Genomic DNA, 24,564 nt, shown 5'->3' with positions numbered 1-24,564 from the left:
ATGAAATAGAATGGCTGAGGATAGAAAATATACTCTCAAGGTACATGTGTCTACCTGTTCTTCATCAAAGTTTTTAGTAGCAGGATTATAACTTACATGACAGGCAGAATGATGTTCATGATAGCAGATGGCAGATGGTGGCAGCTAAACAGGTTAATGTATCAGTTATTAGGCAAGTTTGTAGCCAATGGTATTATCCAGCCAGGTGGGGCTAGTGCCAGAGCATTAGGGCCCTTTCACAGGGAGCGGATCCGTATTGATCCCCCCCGTGTGTGTCCGTTGGCTCAGCGGGGATCATCCGTAAATCCCTGCTGAGCTGTCGGCCGGACAGGGCGGTCCCCGCACACTGTGCAGAGACCGCCCTGTCTTTCCTCCGCTCTCCCCTATGGGGAATCGGATGAATACGGACCGTGTGTCCATATTCATCCGATCCGTTCCGCCAGACGGAAGAAAAATAGGGCCCTTACAGCACAGCTGAGTATGTAGCCAGAGGTCATTGACTGGGGTAACAAGATCAAACCAGAGAATGGAGAAAACCTAGCAAAGTCTGTAAGGGTAGGAAGTTAATCAACATGTTCATTTGAAACCTTTCATCTGATCTGCATATGCTTTTTTGATATACTGATATGATATTTTCTAAACCATTTTTTTTTTATAGGAATCTAGAAAAGAACTATTGCAAAAACCCTGATGGGGAGTCAATGCCCTGGTGTTATACTACAGACAAAGAAACACGATGGGAATATTGTGAAATACCCAGCTGTGATTTGCGACCTCCTGGTAAATCTATTTAATTTATTGTGCCTATTTCGCCTTGTTTCACAACTAGAGTTTAAATCAGTTGTATAACACTGGATGTTTTTTTTTTCTTCCTGCAAGATAAAGTCATAATGTGAAACGTACCTTAAAACGAAGCTGTTCCAGTGCTGCGATGTCAGCGCTGCAGCCGCTTCCATCTGCACCTGTCTTGCTTCTGGGTTCACGGGTTCTGGCTCTGTGACTGGTCGGAGCTGCGATGTGTCGCCTGTGCAGGCGTGCAGGAACCGCCGTTCATAGGACAGGGCTCGGAAGGAACAAAACAGGTAGCGGTTCCTTCAGAGAGCATGACCACTTATGCTGAGCTGCAAAACCACACAACGCGTTTGGAAGATAGATTTTTCACAGAGAATGACACTTTGCTCTGAATGGGCAAGGTGGCAGTCATAGGCGTGCGCAGGAGGTGTGCCTGGGCACACCCTAATCACTCTGTGCAGTGCCGACTACTGCCCAGGCTTCCCCCTGTGTTGTGCCCCCCCCCACACTGCAGTGCTGCTGGCTTCCCTCCTCTCACCCTGGCTCCTGTGGGGCATGTTTCAGAATAGCGAGTGGGGGGGAAAAAAATTGGCACGTAAAAAACTGTGTTTTTCAGCATGTAGGAAAAAAAAAAGGGGAAGTTCCATTCGGATGATGTCACCCTTTAGCTGATTTCGTGTTAGTAAAAGACTATTTGCACTTTTTTGTCTGTTACAGCGTGATGAATGTGCTTACTCCATTACGAACGGTAGTTTTACCAGAACGAGCGCTCCCGTCTCATAACTTGCTTCTGAGCATGCGCGGGCTTTTAACTTCGTTTTAGCCCACACACGATAATTTTTTACAACCCTAAAAACGACATAGTTTAAAACGTCGTTAAAAAATGCAGCATGTTTGAATTTTTTTTTTTCGTTTTTCAGAACCCAAAAAATGATGTGAAGCCCACACACGATCATTTTAAATGACATTTTTTTAAAACGTTGTTTTTTACATGCCGAAAAATTATCGTGTGTACGCGGCATAACAGTCTGACACCCCCTGTTATGGTTCACAATGCTCTGTCTTCCATTTGCTTCCCTGGGTTGTTTCCCTGTCATATGCACTTCCAGTAAGGGCCAGTTCACACCAGACACAGTTCCGTAGTTTTGTGTGCATTTTTTCTGCACTAAAAATGCATGCACAGTGTTTTCCATGTATTCCAATGGCTCTAGTTCACACCATGCAGTCAGTTTCCGGTCAGCATGGTGTGAACTAGAGCCATTGGAATACATGGAAAACACTGTGCATGCATTTTGTGCAGGAAAAAAGCACACAGAACTGAACCGAACTGTGTCTGGTGTGAACTGGCCCTAAAGCTTTAAGTGGCCATGCTGATGCTTATTGCATAGACATTTTCTGCTTTGGTCTCCATCAATAAACTCGCACTGAGTAATGGTGTGCTGCCACTGCTTAAACACATACTACATAAGCAAGAGCCTACAGAAGGGCTGGAGAGGATCAGCTGCACTAAAATTGAAAAATAATTCCATAATGGTATGAAGATAACGTTATTTTTATTTTTTTTAATACAAAAAATAAGCATGGAAATTGTTTATAATAGTGATAGGTAGCTTTTATAATCTACCAATGTATGTGTGTTTTTCCTGAGAAATTTATAGAATTTTATATATACGGTACTTTTTTTGGTTCGGAAACATGGCAATTAACTAGATTCATAAAGAATTGCCCTGGCGCAGCGTATCAGAGATACGCTACGCCGCCGTATCTTACCTGGCGGAATTTTGAATCCAGGAAGATTTTGCGCCGTAAGTTACGGCGGCGTAGTGTATTTCTCGGCGCGTATTTCAAATTGGGCGGGTAGGGGGCGTGATTCATTTAAATTAAGCGCGTCCCCGCGCCGATTGAAATGCGCATGCTCCGTGCTTTGCGCAAAATGACGTCGCACCGACGTCATTTTTTTAACTTAGACGTGAGTTACGTCCTTTCCTATTCACGGACGACTTACGCGGAAAAAAAAAATCTAAATTCGACGCGGGAACGACGGCCATACTTTAACATGGCAAGTCTATCTATACGCCACGAAATAGCAGCTTTAACTATACGCCGGGAAAAGCCGACTAGCGATGACGTAAGAGAATGCGACGGCCGCGCGTACCTTCGTGGATCGCCGTAAAAGCTAATTAGCATACCCGACGCGGAAAACGACGCGAACTCCACCCAGCGGGCGCCAAAGTATTGCACCTACGATCCGAAGGCGTACGAAGCCGTACGCCTGTCGGATCAAAGCCAGAAGCCGTCGTATCTTGGTTTGAGGATTCAAACTAAAGATACGACGCGGCAAATTTGAAAGTACGCCGGTGTATCAGTAGATACGCCGGCGTACTCTCACTGTGAATCTGGCCCAGAGATTATATACCTGGATCTCATCAAAGGCAGACATCCATGAGTTGACCACTCTAACAGTTAAAATCAATTGCTAGGTAAAAAAACGCGTCCAGCTGCTACTCTTCCCTATGATGTAACTCGGCCCTAATAACCATTCACCTGCCCCCCCCTTCCTTCTCGCTTTATCTAAATGTGTACCTAATCCAAAACTTGTGCCTATCTTTGATGGACACCCAGATAGGTCAAAAGATCATAATATGACCAGCTCCAGAAGAATACATTTTGATCATAATGAAGGCTAAAGCATACAGAAGGAGGGTGGAGCTGACTATATAATGCAGTGAGGTAGGGAAAAAATATTAAAAGCAAAGAAACAGACAATGCACACATAGCAGGATACTCGATATGATGAAACGCGTAGGAGGTTGCTTGTTGGACACATGACAGAAGGATCCGCTCACCAGCAGCTGGGTACACTCTGTTTTTGGAAAGCCGATGTCAATGTACCGATACAGATACTGAATAATGTGAATGTAAGGAAAGTGTGTTTTTAATGGAATAGTTTTACACTTAAAGGGGCAGCTGCACGATATTTCACATAAAGATGGTAAGCAATGAAGAGTTTAATTTTGTCTTTTAAATGTGGTTTACATTGATGGAATACTCGAGAGACAATAAAAAAGAGTGGCTATAAAAACGCATATGACCCATACCTTAGTCGGTCTCCTCCTCTGGCGAGTGGGTTGAAGTTTTGGTGGAGAAATTACAAAATAGAGTGGTGTAAAACACAGTGAAGTGGAGTTTGGCACATCCTTACAAATGAAGATTAAAGATTATTTTAAAGATTTCTGTTTGAAATAGCACAAAATAGTGTTGATGCACTGACTGGACACTTTTTGCATGCAGACACACTGATTGATGATTGCACTTATATGCACCAAATTGTTATGTTTTATTTATGGTGATTAAAAATGTTTTTTGATTTATTTAATTCATAAAATAATATAATTACATGTTAGTTGACCACTTGCCGACCGCCCACAGAAAAAATAAAGCTAGCTGCCATAACCCCTGTATAGTTTTTTACTGTGGGCTATTTGGTGTCTGATAAAAGTGGTCCCGCTGACAGATTCGCCATGGGATAACTTTTAAAGGCGGTAGTTTCTGAGCTGACCGGAGCTGTTGGTAAACCCAGAAGTGATCCAATGCCGCTATTCGCTGGGCAGGATGTTGAATGAGGGCAACCTCTAACATCACTTATGGTTCTCTGGTATAAAACTAATGATTTTTTTTTTAAGTCAAAATGAAAAAAATATATAAAAATATATAAAAAGTAAAATAAATAAGAAAAAAAAATTCAGGCGCCCCATTCCTCTGTGCTCACGTGCAAAAGCGAACACATACGTAAGTAAACGGTGTTCAAACCATACATGTGAGGTATTGCCATGATCGTTAGAGCAAGAGCAATAATACTAGTGCAAGTAACTCTAAACAGGTAACCTGTAAACATTTTTAAAGCACTGGAGATTTTTAAGTATCGTAGTTTGTCGCCATTCCATGAGCATGCTCAATTTTAAAGCATGACATGTTAGGTATCTATTTACTTGACGTAACGTAACATCATCTTTCACATCATACCAAAAAAATGGGATAACTGTTTTTTTTATTATTCATTAAAATGTATTTGTTTTAAAAAGACTTGTGTTTGAAAGACTGCTGCGCAAATACAGTGTGACATAAAATATTGCAACGATACCCATTTTATTCTCTAGGGTCTCTGAAAAAAATTTTTTGGGGGTTCTAAATCATTTTCTAGCAAAAAAATACTAATTTAAACTTGTGAACAAAAAGTTACAGAAATGGCAAGTGGTTAAGTGAAAAAGTCACATGAATTTATATATACGTTAGATATATCTATCTATATATTTATATATAGATATAGATATAGATATAGATATATATATATATATACACAGTATCTGACAAAAGTGAGAACACCCCTCATATTTTTGTATTTTTTTTTATATCTTTTCATGTGACAACACTGAAGAAATTACACTTTGCTACAGTGTAAAGTAGTGAGTGTACAGCTTGTATAACAGTGTAAATTTGTTGTCCCCTCAAAATAACACAACACACAGCCATTAATGTCTAACCCACTGGCCAAAAAAGTGAGTACTGAATTCATTTCAACCGAATTTCAAATGAAAACATTTCAACAACATTAGAAAACATTTCAATTGCATTAACCACTTTCATACCGGGCCTATTTTGGCACTTCTCTCCTTCATGCAAAAATCATATTTTTTTTTGCTAGGAAATTACTCAGAACCCCTAAACACTATATATGTTTTTTTTAGCAGACACCCTAGGGAATAAAATGGCAGTCATTGCAACATTTTAAATCACACGGTATTTGCGCAATAATTTTTCAAACGCCTTTTTTTGGGGAAAAAAACGGTTTCATGAATTAAAAATTAACAAAACAGTAAAGTTAGCCCAATTTTTTTGTACAATGTGAAAGATGAAGTTACCTCGAGTAAATAGATACCTAACATGTCACACTTTAAAATTGTGCTCACTCATGGAATGGCGCCAAACTTCAGTACTTAAAAATCTCCAAAGGCGTCGCTTAATTTTTTTTACAGGTTACCAGTTAAGAGTTACAGAGGAGGTCTAGTGCTAAAATTGTTGCTGGCGCTCTAACGCACACGGCAATACCTCACATGTGTTGTTTGAACGGCGTTTACATATGTGGGACTTGCGTGTGTGTTTCGCTTCTGAGCGCAAGCTACCGGGGATAGGGGCGTTTAAATTTTTTTTTTTTATATATTTTATTTTTTATTTTACTTAATTTATTTTTACACTTTTTTTATTATTTTTTTTGATCACTTGTATTCCTATTACAAGAAATGTAAACATCCCTTGTAATAGGAATAGTTTGTGACAGGTACTCTTTATGGAGAGATGTGGGGTCAATAAGACCCCACATCTCTCCTCCAGGCTGGAAAGCATGAGATCCTCCGACGATCATAGAGATGACTGGTGACCATCTGATGGCACGGGAGAGCCCGGAAAAGCACTGAATAGCGGCAGGAAGGGTCGTCCCCTCCTGTCGCCTATATGAACGATCAAGCAGCGGAACTGCCGCTATGATCGTTCCTATGGTGCACAGGATCGCCGGCTGAAGAGATGGATATCTGAATGATGCCTGTAGCTGCACCTATCATTCAGATATCCTCACTGAAAGTCCAGGACGTCATATGACGTCCAGCGGTAGGGAAGTGGTTAATAAACATTTCAACCGCATTAGAAAATATTTGAACCACAATAATAAACATTTCAACCGCATAATAAAACAATTCAATAATAAACATTTCAACCGCACTAGAAAACATTTCAACTGCATTAGAAAACATTTCAACCACACTAGAAAACATTTCAACTGCATTAGAAAACATTTCAACCAAATTCAAAAACATTTCAACTGAATTCTAAAACATTTCAACCACATTAGAAAACATTTCAACCCCATTAGAAAACATTTCAACTGCATTAATAAACATTAATGCAATCCTGGCAACCTCACTAACACCCCCTTTCTCCTCTCTGATCGCAACCTCATCCGTTTCACTGTATCCTTGTCTCCAACCACCAATCCCTCTAAGCAGCAAACAATTACTAGTAGGAACCTTCGCCACTTTAACCCTTCTCTTGTCTATTCTGCTACTGGCCACCTATATGACATAATCTCACCCCTGTCCTGTCCTGACCTGGCCAACTCTGTCTACAACAGTTCACACTCATCATCACTAAATGCACTTGCTCCTCTAACCACATGCAGAATCAGGCCCCGACCCTCACAACACTAGAAATCTCAAGAGACATTGCCGTACTCTTGAACGAATGTGGCGTACAACCCAATGCCTGCAAGACTTCACCCTATATAAATCTGCCCTTCTTAAATACAATTCCTGCCTCCATGCTGCCAAACAAGCTTACTTTGTCTCCCTTATTAATACCTTGTCATCCAGTCCCTGTTGGCTCTTCTCAACGCTCTGCTTCTCCCTCCACCCCCTTTACCCACTAACTCACTGCCCAAGAGATTGCCAATCACTTCAAAGACAAGATTGATTCAATTAGTGAGGACACCTCCACTGTGCGTACATCTTCCCCACCCAACATACCTTGTCTAATAGCACATCCAACACTCTCCTCTTTTGAATTGACTATTACTGAAAACTTTTCTCAGATGCCCACCTAACCAATCGTTCCTTGGATACTGTTCCCTCACAACTGCTACGGTCACCCTCTTCTTCTATCCTATGCTCCCTCGCTCACATCTTTAATCTCTCCATCTCTAGCGACCTATCAACATCTGTCTCAGTGTGAACCAGCCCACACCCAAACATCTGTCACACAGATTCGGTTGAAACGTTTTGTAATGCGGTTGAAACATTTTCTAATGCGGTTGAAACGTTTTCTAATGCGGTTGAAATGTTTTCTAATGTGGTTGAAATGTTTTCTAATGTGGTTGAAATGTTTATTAATGCAGGTGAAATGTTTTCTAATGTGGTTATAATGCTTATTAATGTGGTGAAATTGTGGATGAAATGTTTTCAATTGTGGATGAAATTTTTATTAATGCGGTAAAATGTGTTTTAGTGTGGTTGAAATGTTTATTAATGCGGTAGAAATGTTTTCTAATGTAGTTCAAATGTTTATTAATACGGTTGAAATGTTTTCTAATGCAGTTGACATGTTTTCCAATGTGGTTAAAATGTTTATTAATGCAGTTGAAATGTTGTCTCACAGTTCTTTTTGAGAGTGCTTCCAGCCACGGTTGTGTGCAGAAGGCGCTCAGGAGAAGTGTTAGAGAAATCAGGAATAATAGACATAGTAGAAGTCTCTCCCTATGCTGATGTGATGGGGTGAATTCCTACTGGTGCGGTCCGAGGTACGGCTGAGCAGTGGTTGGTACAGGGCGTGCGTACTGTGTCACCCTCTAGACCTCATGTAAAGGAAGGGCTCGGAATGGACGTGGCAGTAGTGGCAATTCAGTCCACCACTCGCAGAGAGGTGCAGTTTGAGGTACCCGGAGACATTTTGACAGGAAATAGCAGTAATGGTAACTGTAACGGAAAAGTGTATGAAAAGCACTGTAGAGCACTATCGGACAGCTCAGAGGTATTGGTTGAGGTACCAGTGGACACAGAAATTGTTAAAGAGATTGGAGTGGGAAAATGTGCGTTGGTAGAACAATTGCTATTGGAGTGTTGGACAACAGGGAGCGATGTGAAACTGTGGGACTGTCCCATAGGGAGTAACTGCTTGCCTGTAGGTGGTCCCTCCATAGACACTGTCCTAGCAAACAAGGGGACAAGAGGTCCCAATGACAATGTTGAGTAACCCTTTGTGGAACATCGCTAGTGAGGTTAAACAGAAGAGTGTGGTGTTGATCTCAGATGGTTTGGTTGCCAAAGGTAACCACATAGTGGTTAGTGAACCAAATGTTGTTGGTTAATGTTGCGTCAGGTAGTGAGAGCGGTCAGTCCCTGACAGATTTCATGGAAGTGGGTCCCCAACAGTCCCAGGAGAGTAGGTCTGTGGGAGGAAAAAGAAGGACCTTGAGGCCAGCAGGTAGAAGGGGTAGAGAGATTAGTGGGAGCCCACGGTTCAGGCAGAAGTGCTGGTGGAAGCACACCCGGAAGAACATGTGGGTGGAGTGCCCCTTTAGAGAAAAGGTTGGGACTTCTGCTGCTGATAGTTGGCACAGAGGCGCCACCGTGAAGTGTTGGTGAAAACATACCCGGAAAAAAATGGGCCTACGCAGCCAATGGCTGGCACAGTGGTGTCCCATTTCTGATGATGGGTCTATGTGTTCCTCCCTCCGGTTCGAAACAGGAGGGGAGGATATGTGAGGGTGGGACTCTGTGCTATGGGAAAGATTGCTGGTTTACGCCATATTTTAGAGAGAAAGGCATGCTGATTGCACAGCTGTGTGTTGGGCTATTTAGTTGTGACCTGACTATAGCTCAGGGCCCCACCCACAGACAGGAAGTCTGTCCTGGGAATCAGGTGAATTCCCAATCTCTCTGAGAGAAGCCAGGGGCTGTGTGCATGTCTGCAGGAGGCAGATGTCATTAATGATTGAGCAGCAAGACGCTGACAGGAGTAAGCGAGGTTTGAGTTTATCCCTAGGAAACTGTTTGTTCTGAGGAACAGAATTTAGGCCTAGGCTAAAGGCCTAAAACAGCCAGATAGCAAGTATGACAGCCAGGAGGCTAAACTGTTGATTTGGCAAGATACATGAATGGTGGAACCCCCTGCGAGGGCTGCTATTGTATTTGTGAACTTTTATGCTTTTAAAATAAAAGTGGGCTACCAGGTCCTTAAAAACTCAGTTCTGGATTGGCATACTCACTGGAAAATGCATCTATTGCTGGAGTCTAATAACCCCAATCTTACAATATATATTTGAAAGCACTCTTACTTTACAGCATTTCTTCACACCAAAAACGTTTGCACAGTACTAATATATACAGTACAGACCAAAAGTTTGGACACACCTTCTCATTCAAAGAGTTTTCTTTATTTTCATGACTATTAAAATCGTAGATTCACACTGAAGGCATCAAAACGATGAATTAACACATGTGGAATTATACATAACAAAAAAGTGTGAAACAACTGAAAATATATTTCATATTCTAGGTTCTTCAAAGTAGCCACCTTTTGCAGCAGACACATCTCTAGAACTGTTAAGAGAAGACTGTGTGAATCAGGCCTTCATGGTAGAATATCTGCTAGGAAACCACTGCTAAAGAAAGGCAACAAGCAGAAGAGACTTGTTTGGGCTAAAGAACACAAGGAATGGACATTAGACCAGTGGAAATCTGTGCTTTGGTCTGATGAGTCCAAACTTGAGATCTTTGGTTCCAACCCCCGTGTCTTTGTGCGACGCATAAAAGGTGAACGGATGGACTCTACATGCCTGGTTCCCACCGTGAAGCATGGAGGAGGAGGTGTGATGGTGTGGGGGTGCTTTGCTGGTGACACTGTTGGGGATTTATTCAAAATTGAAGGCATACTGAACCAGCATGGCTACCACAGCATCTTGCAGCGGCATGCTATTCATCCGGTTTGTGTTTAGTTGGACCATCATTTATTTTTCAACAGGGCAATGACCCCAAACACACCTCCAGGCTGTGTAAGGGCTATTTGACCAAGAAGGAGAGTGATGGGGTGCTGCGCCAGGTGACTACCTCTTGAAGCTCATCAAGAGTGTGCAAAGCAGTAATCAAAGCAAAAGGTGGCTACTTTGAAGAACCTAGAATATGAAATATATTTTCAGTTGTTTCACACTTTTTTGTTAAGTTTTGTTTTGTATAATTCCACATGTGTTAATTCATAGTTTTGATGCCTTCAGTGTGAATCTACAATTTTCATAGTCGTGAAAATAAAGAAAACTCTTTGAATGAGAAGGTGTGTCCAAACTTTTGGTCTGTACTGTATATATATATATATATATATTTTAATATATTTATTTATTTTTGTTCAAACTTTATTGGTTTATAAGTTATTGGATTATAAAATCCAATACACTCTTTGTTTATACACTTTGAAGTAATCACAGGAGAGATTAAGGAACTGGGAGCTGTATGTTTTTGGATATATGAATTGTGATAGTGTCACCATTCAAGAAGTACAGTGGGGATGTCCATGAAATGTCCAAAATGCAGCGAACGGCACTGCAAGAGTATCGTGAATAGCGTGATTGAGGTCTATGGGCAAATGTTTCAGGATTAAGGAACTTTCTGATGCATTGTACTCTGTTACTGACATACACATATAATAGTTTTGTTTGGTTGTGTACATGTATCCCAACACTTGCTGTCTGTGTAAAAGTGAAAAGAGTCTATTTTACATTTTATAAGCTCAGGAATTTCAACAGCTAACATGGCTGTACAGAGTTCAAGTCTTGGAATGGTATGTGCTGGTGTTGGTGTCAGCTTGGCCTTACCAAGGACAAGACCCACACTCGCTTTGTCTCTTGGATCTATAACTTTGAAGTAGGCTACTGCAGCTTTTGTCTAATGGAAGCATCATAGAAAACATACTGTAGATCCCTTTTCTGGTGATATTTGTTAGAGATGGAAGGATGTAAAAGCAGGATATCTGAAGTTGTTTTAATGCTTTAAGGGACTCTTTCCATGATTATCCTCTTTGTTGTTTCTCTCTGGATAATAGGGTATCCTAAATAAATAAAAATATTTTCTTCACTTAGTGTGAAAAATGTGTTCAGAGCTGCACCAACCAAACTACCGAATACTAGATGTCACAACCAATAAATACACAGTGTACATCAACACAAAACAACCAAAATCAACAGTAAAAGATAAGTGAACATTAAATATATCAAAGTCAAATGATTCGAAAATCTTCAACCTGTTAATTTTCTATAAAAGTTAACACTAAGTGCAGCCTATTTTCCTTTCTATGAACGTGGGTGCTGCCTGGCCTGACATGTTGACCTATGGAGTACCCAGTATTGGTGAAGCTATGGTGAGCTCCATGCCCAAGAGGGTTAACGCAGTGCTGGAAAATAATGGTGGCCACACAAAATACTGACACTTAGGCCGCGTACACACGGACGGTCCAAACCGATGAAAACGGCCCGAAGTCCAGTTTCATCGGTCCAAACCGACTGTGTGTACGGCCCATCGGTCTGTTGTCTTTCGGACAAAAATTATAGAACTTGCTTTAAAATCAAACCGATGGACGGCTGGCCATCGGTCCAAACCGATGGTTAGTACACAAAAGCATCGGTTCAAAACCTGCGCATGCTCAGAATCAAGTCGACGCATGCTTGGAAGCATTGAACTTCGTTTTTTTCAGCACGTCGTGTGTTTTACGTCACCGCGTTCTGACCAGATCAGTTTTTGAACTGATGGTCTGATGTGCGTACACACCATCAGTCCGTTTCAACGGTGAACCGATGAAAACGGTCCGTCGGACCATTCTCATCGGATGGACCGGTTGTGTGTACGCGGCCTTAGGGGTGTACTCACTTTTGTTGCCAGCAGTTTAGACATTAACGGCTGTGTGTTATTTTTAGGGGACAGCAAATTGACACTGTTATACCATCTTAATGTCTTCAGTGTTGTCATAGGAAAAAATATTTACAAAAATGCGAGTGGTGTACTCACTTTTATCTGGTACCATCTGGTAAGAGGCCATTGTTACCTGTGGTGGAGGGCACAAGGTGTTTGCTCATCCCTTCAAGATATTTTCACCCGATTAGTGTATGGCTAAATACTTTACTTCATTTGATCTTTTTTAGTCATTTCTTCAAGCACGTTGAAGATTTTCACATCATTGGACTTTGATACATATAATTTTTCCCACATCTTTTACTGCTGATCTATATACAGTGCCTTGAAAAAGTATTCATAGGCTACTTTCACACTAAGGTGCTTTGCAGGCGCTATAGAGCTAAAAAAAAGCGCCTGCAAAGCGCCATGAAAGAGCCTTTTCTCTCACATTTCATTGTGAAAGCCCGAGGGCTTTCACACTGGAGTGGTGCGCTGGCAGGACGCTCAAAAAATTCTTTAAGGCGCTGTAGAAGTGGTGTATACACTGCTCCTAAAGTCCTTAATGGGCAGTGCCACTAAACCGCCAGCAAAGCATGGCCAGTTTTAACCCTCTTTTAGGTAAAAACGAGCTGCTAGGGGCCAAATAGCGCCACAAAACGTCAGTAAAGCATCGCTAAATATAGAGGTGCTTTCAGAGGCGTATCTAATGTAAATGGCGCCTATGGCAAGCACTGAAACTGAAAATTTGAAACCCATCTTTCAGATAACCTTAACAAAAAAAACAGCTAACAAAACTAGTGATATTTATCAACCCTTATGATACCTTGGGTAGTGACATACCCTCTTTATGGAGAAATCTGGAGTTTATTAGAGCCCTGATCCCTCCTCTGCCCTCCAAGGCCAGGTAAATGCAGAACCAATACTGGAAGTGATGAAATCTCCATCACTTAAGGCCTCAGTTTTCATAGAGGAGAGGGAGAAACTGATGTTCCTTCTTTGTGCGCTGCAAATCCAACCAGATGGAATGGGAGAGCCTGGGAGAACAGGGGAGGGCTGTGGCTAAACGCAGCAGGGATAGCGCTGCCATTGTTCATTAGCAAAGGTGCTGAAAAGGAGATCATGCCTATGCTCGGGAGGAAGAAAGAAGAGACCCTCAGACCCTGTTAAATGCCTTGCTGCCCAGCCACTCAACAACGCCCCTTTCATATGGCGCCCATGGCACTTGCCATGGCTGCCATACCCTAGATACGCCACTGGGTGCTTTAGCTCTGATGATGCAACGCTTCAGTGTGAAAGTAGCCTTATCGTAACTACTTCCCACCCGGCCACTGCACGGCCGGGTGGGTGCTCTCTTTCTGAGTGGACGTTCAGGAACGTCCCTCAGAAGGAGGGGGATCGCGCACGCGTTCCCTTGCAGCAGCGCGATCCCGATGCACTCGTGTCACCCGGACACGGCGCATCATAGATCGGCAGGAGGGCTCTGTGATTGGCAGTCCTGATCACATGACAGCCGTGTCCAATCACAGCCATCATGTGATGTAAACATAGAGCCTGTTGCTAGGTGATCGGCTCTCCTCTCCTCACACAGAAGTCGTCGGTGAGGAGCGGAGGGCGGATCGCTGCAGCTGGCTGGTGATCAGTGAGTATGAGCTGTTTTTTTCAGCTTTTTACTCACTGATCACCAGTCTAGTGTCCCCACACCGTGTAAAACACAAAAGTACACAAACATGTCCCCAAAACAAATGTCCCCAAAACACATCACCACATAGTAAAAACACCTGCCCCCCACATATGTAACAGTAAAATCACATGTCCCAATACGCACATATGTCCGTGATCACCTGCGCACATCTGTACATGATCATTTGCGTACATATGTCCGTTATAAAAACACGAATCAAATTATTTTTACAGATTTTTTTTTACCAAAAACATGTAATAGAATACATTTTGGCTTAAATTTATGACAAAATTTGATTTTATTGTATTTTTTTTAAATAGAAAGACGAAAATAATATTTTTTTCCAAATTTCCGCTCTTTTTTCCACTTATATCGCAAAAGTCGTGAATAAATACCACCAAAAGAAAGCTCTATTTATGTGAACAAAATTATAAAAATGTAATTTGGGTACAGTGTAGCATGGCCGCGCAATTGTCATTGAAAGTGCGAGAGCGCTGAAAGCTGAAAATTGGTCTGGGAAGGAAGGGTGCGAAAGTGCCCAGTATTGATGTGGTTAAACTCCGATGGAATTAATCGGAATTTCGGATAGAATTTCTCCGATGGGGCAAACAAACGGTCGGAATTTCCTATGGAAAAAGTCTGTATGACTTTTTCCATCGGATATTCCAATCGCGTGTGCACGGCATGACTCCTGGAAATTATCCACATTTTGTCATGTTACAACCCAAAACATAAAAGTATTTTTGGGGATTTTATGTGATAGGCCAACACAAAGTGGCACATAATTGTGAACAGGAAGGAAAATTATTTTTACAAATAAATATGTGAAAAGTGTGGCGTGCATTTGTATTCAGCCCCCCTGAGTCAGTACTTTGTAGAACCTCCTTTCGCTGAAAGTCTTTTTGTTGATCTTTCTACCAGCTTTGCACATCTAGAGAGTGACATTTTTGTCCATTCTTTGCAAAGTAGCTCAAGCTCTGTCAGATTGGATAGAGAGCGTCTGTTATTTAGGTCTGGACTTTGGGCCATACTAACACATGAACATGCTTGGATGTAAACCATTCCTTTGTAGCTCTGGCTGTATGTTTAGGGTTGTTGTCCTTCTGGAAGGTGAACCTCTGCCCAGTCTCAAGTCTTTTGCAGACTCTAATGCCCTGTACACACGATCGGTTCGTCTGATGAAAATGGACCGATGGACCGTTTTCATCAGACGAACCGATCGTTTGTGGGCCCCATCAGTTTTTTTCCCCATCGGTGAAAAAAAATAGAACCGGTTTTAAAATTTTCGTATGGTTAAAAAACCGATAGAAAAAAACGATCGCCTGTGGGGAAATCCATTGGTCAAAAATCCATGTAGGCTCAGAATCAAGTCGACGCATGCTTGGAAGCATTGAACTTCATTGTTCTCTGCAAGTCGTTGTGTTTTACATCACTGCGTTGGACACGATCGGATTTTTAACCGATGGTGTGTAGGCAAGACTGATGAAAGTCAGCTTCATCGGATATCTGATGAAAAAATCCATCGGTTCGTTTTCATCAGACGAATCGATCGTGTGTATAGGGCATAACAGGTTTTCTTCTAAGATTGCCCTTGTATTTGGCTCCATCCATCTCCCCATCAACTCTGACCAGTAGGGATGAGCCGAACACCCCCCGGGTTCGGATCGCATCCAGAACATGCCAACAGACCAAAAGTTCACACGAACCTTGTTAAAGTCTATGGGACTCGAACGTGAGAAATCAAAAGTGCAAATTTTAAAGACTAATATGCAAGTTATTGTCCTAAAAAGTGTTTGGGGACCCGGGTCCTGCCCCAGGGGACATGCATCAATGCAAAAAAAGTTTTAAAAAACAAACGTTTTTCCGGAAGCAGTGATTTTAATAATGCTTAAAATGAAACAATAAAAGTGAAATATTCCTTTAAATTTCCTACCTGGGGTCTACAGTATGCATGTAAAGTAGCGCATGTTTGCCATGTTTAGAATTGTCCCTGCACAAAGTAGACATTATGAGGCAGATTCACGTACAGCCGCGTACAATTGTGCGGGCGTAACGTATCTGATTTACGTTACGCCTCCGCAACTTACACGGGCAAGTGCTGTATTCTCAAAGCACTTGCTCCGTAAATTGCGGCGGGGGGAGCGTAAATCGGCCGGCGTAAGCCCGCCTAATTCAAATTTGGATCAGGGGGGCGTGTTTTATGTAAAATAACTGTGACCCGACGTTATTGACGTTTTTGCGGAACGGCGCATGCGCCGTCCGTGGAATTTCCCAGTGTGCATTGCAAAGTACGCCGCAAGGACATCATTGGTTTTGACGTGAACGTAAATGACGTCCAGCCCCATTAACGGACGACTTACGCAAACGACGTAAAAATTTCAAATTTTGTCGCGGGAACGACGGCCATACTTAACATTGGCTGCGCCTCATATAGCAGGGGCAACTTTATGCCGGGAAAAGCCTAACGTAAACGTTGTATCTGTACTGTGTCGGCCACGTGTACGTTTGGGAATTCGCATATCTAGCTAATTTGCATTCTCAACGCGAAATTCGACGGAAGCCCCACCTAGCGGTAAAAAAAAAAATGCAGTTAAGATCCGACGGCGTAAGAGACTTACGCCTGTCGGATCTAATGGATATCTATGCGTAACTGATTCTAAGAATCAGGCGCATAGATACGACGGCTCGGATTAGGACTTACGACGGCGTACATGGCGCTGCGCCGTCGTAAATCCTTTCTGAATCTGGGCCTATGTTTTTTTCCGAATCGAAATTCGGACAAATGTTTCATTATTTGGAAATTCGTATGCATCCAAATTTCCGAATTACAAAAGTAACAAATTTAATCAAATCCGAAAACACTATTTAATTCGAAAAAAAAAACACAAACAAAATTCGATTTGAAAAAATAGAAATCAATTTTCTAAAAAATACAATAAAATAGAATATAAAACAATAAAGCAATAGAATAAAAAAAAAAGAATAGAAAAGAATAGAATCGAAGTTAATAGAATGCAATAAAATAGAACATGAGCCTTCCGAAATTCGAATAGTATAAATTAGAATTCTAGAATAATAATAATAATAATAATAATAATAATAATAATAATAATAATAATAATGGAAAATAATTCAAATTTATGGAAACTAAAATGAAAAGGATAGAAAAACAATAGAACAAAATAGAATAAATTATAATATATATTATATTTTATTCTATTCTTTTTTCTTTTCTATTCTTTTCTATTCTAATCTTTTCTATTCGAATTTGACTTCATTCTATACGAAATTCGAATTTCTTATTAAATGAAACCGAATTTGAATAGAAAAGATTATAACAGATTAGTTTCATATTAGAATTTGAAAAAATTATGACCGAATTCATAAAAAGTCGACCAAAATCGGAAAAATCTACTGCATTCTAAAAAAAAAAATCTAGCGAATTTGAACAAACTATCACATTTAAAAAAATTCTAACATATTCAATTTTTTTTTACCAAATTCGAAAAAAGTTAACTATATATAACCATTTTCCAAACTTTGAATTTCGTATAGAATGAAATCAAATTAGAATAGAAAAGATTAGAAAATAATAGAAAAGAATAAACTATAAAGACAATAGAACAGAATAAAATATAATATTTTATTCGATTTTGTTCTATTGTTTTTCTAGTCTATTCTTTTCTATTATTTTCTATTCAAATCTTTTCTATTCTAATTCAACTTCTGAAGCCATCTTCTGAAATTTGAATTTCGCAAAAGAATAGAAAAGAATGTCATAGAAATTATATATATATATATATATATATATATATATATATATATATATATATATATATATATATATATATATATAATTTTTTTTTATTCTGTTCTATTGCTTTTCTATGCTATTCTTTTCTATTCTAATCTTTTCTATTCAAATTCATTCTATACAAAATTCGAACTTCTGAAGCCATATTCCGAAATTTGAATTTTGTATAGAATGAATTTGAATAGATCGTGTCACTTAGGCTTCTCTCCCACTAGTATCGTCACTGGTCACGTGACTTAGTCATGGGTAGCCATGTGACACAGACAGCTGAGCTTTTATCTTACCAGCTGCGAGTCTGTGGTCATGGAAACGGAGGATCATATAACACATCATTGCTGGTATGCTTTAATACGAGGCTGTATGAAACATATTACATGAAGAAACTTACAAGATTAGTATTTAATACAATATGACTTAAAAACAACAACAAAACTCACAATAACAAAAAACCCTACTGCATGGAAGGAAGTCCTGCTCTCTCCATTGGCCAGAATAGGTACTGATGGTAGTATAATAGCAATACAATCAGAGCTAGAATGGAGCATCCATAAATAATATAAAAAATATATAAAAACAAGGAAGGGTAGATACATAATAATTAGAACCAAATTAAAATATAAAATATAATTTATAAAAAATATATATTTATAAAAAAACATTTGAAACCCATGTTTTAATAATAGTATTGAGGCCATTGGGCGCTAATGATCTCATTTCATGTATCCACCTGGATTCACTCTTGCTTATTTCTCTAATTTTGCGACTCCCCCTCCAATGTGGTGTATACTTATCTATGACCCAAAACTTAATTTCTTTTGAAATCTTGACATAATGCAAAATGACGTGAAACATTATGCTTAGGAAAGCCCTTTTCTATATTTTGCACATGTTCCCTTATTCGTTTCCAGAGGGGTCTGTTCGTACGTCCTACATATTGTAATGAATAGGAGCACTGCAGGACATAGACCACACCTTCTGTCCTACATGTCATCAGATCTTTTATTTCGTATTCTTTTTGGGTCACATTGGACATGAATTTTTAACATTTCTGCCCATTGAAGTTGTTTTTTTTTGCAAGCGTAACAACGCCTACACGAAAAAAAAACTTTTCTTTGGTAAAAAGTTAATGTACTATTTCTAATTGGGGGTCTGGGACATTTTTAGCCACCAGATCCCTCAATGTGGGGGCTCTCCTATAAATCACCCTGGGTATAATGGGAAGTATGCTTTGTAACTGCCTATCTGCTTTTAAAATAGGCCAAGGTTTCCTGAGAATTGATTCTATTTGCCTGTGCTGGATGTTGTATCTCAGAATAATAGGGAGTTCTTGTTCCGATCTGATTGCCTTCTCTTTGTCCTGTATAAGGGTATCTCTTGGGAGCTCATAGACTTTTTTGATTTCAGACTGTATAAAGTCTTCACTGTAGCCCTTGTTAATAAATTTCATTCCAATCATATTTGCTTGTTGAGGATCTGAGCAGTTTCTCCGAAGCCTCATCATTTGTCCTTTTGGTATATTGATCAACCAGGGATCAAAATGGCAGCTGTCCACCGGGATATAGCTGTTTCTATCTACTGGTTTGAAGTATGTTTTAGTGGTGATTTGATGTGCCTCCAAAGTTATTTCCAAATCTAGGAATTTAATAGTTTTATCACTAATTGTATAGGTCAATTTGATATTCTTTTGGTTGTCATTCAGCTTATCAAGAAATTGTATCAACGTTTCATCACCCTCCCAGATGACTATGCAATCATCAATAAATCTCCTGTATAGTACCAATTGTTGGGGTACATCTGCATATATGGCTTTCTCTTTCCACTCAGACATAAATACGTTGGCCACACTTGGTGCGTACTTGGCCCCCATACCAATACCATTGAGTTGTTTGTAATAATTGGAATTGTACCAGAAGTAGTTGTGCTGAAGACCAAAAGCCAAACATCTCAATATAAAACGCTTTTGTTTAGAGATAAGTTGGCTAAAATTATTCAAGGTCCACTTAGAGGCCGCAATAGCTTCTTCATGGTTAATGACTGTATACAATGAGGCTACATCCGCTGTAGCTATCAAATACCTATGTTGTGTATTGATATTCACCCCATTTAGGATCTGAATAAGATGTTTAGTATCCCTCAGATACGCCCGGGTCTGAGGGACCAATGGCTGCATAAACATATCGACATACTCACCCAATCTAAAATTAATAGACTGGATCCCATTAATGATGGGTCTCCCTGGTGGTCTCTGTGGATCCTTATGGATTTTAGGAACTGTGTATATAATAGGAACTCTGCAAACATCTGGAATAAGATATTTTTCTTCTCTCTTGTTAAGGACATCTTTCATCCTTCCATTTAGGTTAGCTCGGATAACTCCTCCCTATATTCCCCTGTGGGGTTTCCTCTAAGTTTGATATATGTGTTAGTATCATTCAATTGGCTGCACAGTTCCTGCTGGTAATATTCTTTGTCGGCAGGCCTGATAACTACTTGTTTGTTATCTTCCAATTCTTTAACACCCTTGTGTATGGCCTTAGGGTCCGACATTCTTTTTACTTTGAGTTTATCCAGATCCCTAAGTACCATCTTATTGAAAACCTCCACATGCTGGTTATTATGAACCTGTGGATTAAAGAGACATTTGTTCCTAAGTTCACTGTGCTGAATTCTTCCTGGTACATTAATTCTATCGGGTTCAGTTCTTATGGGTTTATTCAACATATACTTTTTGATGTTGAGCTTCCTTGTGTATTTTTGGAGATCTACATATACATCAAATTTACTTAAATTCCTTTTGGGCGCAAATTTTAGTCCCTTGTCCAATGTAATCATTTCTGTCCATGTTAGTTCAACTCCGCTGATATTGACAATGCCTTCACCTATTGTACTTTTCTTCTTTTGAATCTTGTATCCCCCTCGGGATCCCCTCTTTCGTTTGGACTTCTGGTGTATGGCATTTGATCGTACCGAGGGGGTGATCTCTCGCTCCTGTGATGATCTAAAAAAGACCTAGGGCCAGATCCACGTAGCGCGGCGTAATTTTAGGCAGGCGTAGCGTATCATAGTAACGCTATGCCGCCGCAACTTTGAGAGGCAAGTGCTGTATTCACAAAGCACTTGCCTCTAAAGTTACGGCAGTGTAGCTTAAATCTGCCAGGGTAAGGGCGCGGAATTCAAATGATAAAGATGTGGGCGTGTTTTATGTTAATTCTACTTGCCCCCACGTAAAGGACGTCTTTTTTGAACGGCGCATGCGTCGTCCGTGGGAGTATCACAGTGCGCATGCTCGAAATCACGCCGCAAATAGTCAATGCTTTCGACGAGAAATGTAATTTACGCAAAGCCCTATTCGCGAACATTTTACACAAACGACGTACACAAACGACGTACACAACGGAAAATTTGACGCTGGCCCGATGTCCATACTTAACATTGCGTATGCCTCATAGAGCAGGGGTAACGTTACGCCAAAAAAAGCCTTACGTAAATGACGTAAAAAAATGCGCCGGCCGGACGTATGTTTGTGGATTGGCGTATCTAGCTAATTTGCATACTCAAGGCGGAAATCAACGGAAGCGCCACCTAGCGGCCAGCGTAAATATGCACCTTAGATCCGACGGCGTACTAAGACGTACGTCAGTCGGATCTAGCCCAGCTTCAGGCGTATCTTGTTTTGTGGATACAAAACAAAGATACGGCGGGGGAATCCTAGAAGTTACGCGGCGTATAAATAGATACGCCGACGTAACTTCTTCGTGGATCTGGCCCCTTGTATCTACTTTTCCTCTATAGTTACTCAATGACTCATCCCTATTCCTAGTATGAATCGTGCTTCTTCTATTATCATATTGGTATGGGTCCTTATGGAATTGTCCGCCTTGCTGATACTGTTGGGAAGGGGCCCCTTGATATTGATTTTTGTGGGTAAGCATCTCTAGGGTCCCTTCTGTCCTGATTATATTGGTTTTGGTTCTGATGGTAGCCCTGCTCATATCCACCCTGGTTTCCTTGTTGGTTGTGAGTAGGGTTATGCGATTTTTGATTATTCTTATTTTTCCAAAAATATTTTTTTGGTGACTTAGACCAGGGTTTCTTGTTGTTTTTATTCTTCCACCAAGTTTTTGGGGTTCTCGGACCATTATGGTCATCTCTATTCGGCCTATCTTGACCATTCGGATAATCTCTGTAAGATCTTTCATAATTGCCTCCAGCACGCCTGGATTGTTCAGGTGATCTATACCTATGATCCCTTATAGGGTATATGATCCGCACCGCTCTGTCTGGAGAAGAGATCACAGACCCCCTATTTCCATTTCTTGAGATTAAGTTGCCATTTGAAGGTCTGATGTGCCTGATAATCATTAGTATCCCTCAGGTACTTCCTTTTTCCGTTGTTTTACTTCTAAATCTTTTTCTTCCAAAACCTTATTTAGTTGATTGGTGAGTGGCAAAAAGGACGGTGAATCCTTATGGCTGTCTAAAAATACTTTACAGTCTGCAATCTGTTTATTAATATTTGCAATTTTTCTCTGTTTGCGTTTCACTAAAAATTGCAATACTTCTAGGCCCTTATCATTAAAAAACTTGAACCATTCCTCTATAGAATCTTTATCTAATAGTCCATCATTAATGGGAACATCCTATCTGAGCGTCCTAGGGACTATTCCTTCTTTAAAATATTGCTCATAAGTGGTCAAATCCCACCATACGCTGACCTTTTTCTCCATTGAGTGACCACATTTCCTAAAGTTTGTGTCTAAATCACCCAACTCAGTAATGGGATTGGTGGTAAAAACATCCTTCAAGTCTACTGTACGATTTTCCATGAATTTGAATATATTAGGGCTGTTACTGATCAAAATTTTTTTTGTTCGATTAATCGATTTTTTTTTAATCAATTAATCGACTAATTTCGATTAATTATAACGCACATACAGATCCAACTACTTTTAGCTGATCTCCTCCTTGCAGGCTGATTCCCAGTGCCGCCATCAACCACTGGAAAAATGGATAGCAGGATACAAAAAACACACAAAGGCAGCGCTCGATGGGAATAGCATTAAAACTTTTATAGTCTTCAAGTAGGTAACAAAATAAATATTGCACTGGAGATAAAATTGATGTAGCTACATAAACTGTAAAAATGGTGCGAGTAATACCAAATGGTAACAAAAGCAGTCAAAAAAACATGTAGTCAAGTATGATACTGGTATAAAAATGTGTACAATGATACCACTGCTGAAGCCAGATGAGGAGAAGTTAACATCAGTCCGTCGGCATGTAGATGTCCCGTGAAGGGAACTATCACAACTCCCAGTGGATGGTTGTAGAATCCCAGGTTGATAGAGGGAAGTGTAACAGCGTGTGGCAGATAGTAAGGTCCCGCCGACATGCAGATATGAAGGCACAGCAAAGGAGCCCTTCAGATGGACACGACAAGCCCCACCGGTGTCCGTGACATCACCAGATCTCCGACGGAACTCCCGGAAGCCGGCGGAGAGGTGAGTACCAATCCAAAAAATTTTGATCGATCAAAAAAATTAAAGATTAATCGATGAATTAATAGTTAATTTCCACAGCCCTAGAATATATCCATAATTGCTGCTATAGTGAGACAGTATATATACACACACACATATATATATATATATATATATATATATATATAAAATAAATAAATAAATGGTAGTACAGCGCTAATATGATCAAAAAAGGAAAAAAAACAACAAATGATAAAGCTGCATACATAAAAAAAGGTGCTAAACCAGTGAAAAAAATGTAATAAAATAGAATGAATGCGCTAAATCAACCCTTGCTATTGTACAGTACACATCTGGGGCCAGATTCACGTATCCTGGCGTATCTTTGTGCGGGCGTAGCGTATCCTATTTACGCTACGCCTCTGCAACTTAGATGAGCAAGTGCAGTATTCACAAATACGTAGCGTAAATTGGCCGGCGTAAGCCTGCCTAATTCAAAATAGGCTGGTAGGGGGCTTGTTGTATGTAAATGAATCGTGACCCCACGTAAATGGCGCGCTTAACGAACGGCGCATGCTCAGTATCACGTCGAATTTACTCCAAAAGATACGCCAGGCCCATTGCCTGTGACGTGAACGTAACCTACGCACAGCCCCATTCACATACGACTTACGTAAAAAGATACGCTTGCCGACGTCCATACTTTGCATTGGCTGCGCCTCATATAGCAGGGGTAACTTTACGCCGGACGTAATCTAACGTAAACGGCGTAGCAGCCGCCAGTACATTCGTGAATCGGCGTATCTACCTAATTTACAGATTCAACGCTTAAATCTACGGAAGCGCCCCTTGCGGCCAGCGTAAATATGCACCCAAGATACGACGGCATAGGAGACTTACGCCGCTCGTATCTTGGCCAAATCTATGCGTAACTGATTCTAAGAATCAGGCGCATAGATACGACGGTTCACATTCGGACTTACGACGGCGTACGTGGAGATACGCCGTCGTAAGTCCGCTGTGAATCTGGCCCCAAGTGTAATTATATATATATATATATATATATATATATATATATATATATATATATATATATATATATATATAATGTATATATATGTAAACACTCAAATGTTCAAATGAACAAAATACAAAAACTAAAAAGTCCACAAACATATATTGAGTGCACTTTTCTATTCTATTCTAATCTTTTCTTTTAAAATTCTAGAAACTTCTGAAAGTCTGAAATTCGAATTTCGTATAGAATGAATTTGAATTAGGCCCCATACACACGAGAGGATTTATCCGCGGATACGG

The 24,564-nt window shown here is 40.3% G+C and overlaps 1 protein-coding gene across 1 annotated transcript in view; it reads left to right on the top strand.

Moving 5' to 3' along the window:
- The window catches only part of PLG (plasminogen), a 179,833-nt gene that overhangs the window by 69,711 nt on the left and 85,558 nt on the right, over positions 1 to 24,564 (top strand). The window contains exon 9 of the mRNA XM_040350604.1: positions 659 to 780. Within this exon, the coding sequence (XP_040206538.1) occupies positions 659 to 780 (122 nt within the window). The remainder of the gene's footprint in view (positions 1 to 658; positions 781 to 24,564) is intronic.

This window comes from Rana temporaria, chromosome 4 (genome assembly GCF_905171775.1).
Source record: "Rana temporaria chromosome 4, aRanTem1.1, whole genome shotgun sequence".
In the NCBI taxonomy this organism is placed as follows: domain Eukaryota; kingdom Metazoa; phylum Chordata; class Amphibia; order Anura; family Ranidae; genus Rana; species Rana temporaria.
This window is presented reverse-complemented; position numbering and strand designations above follow the sequence as displayed.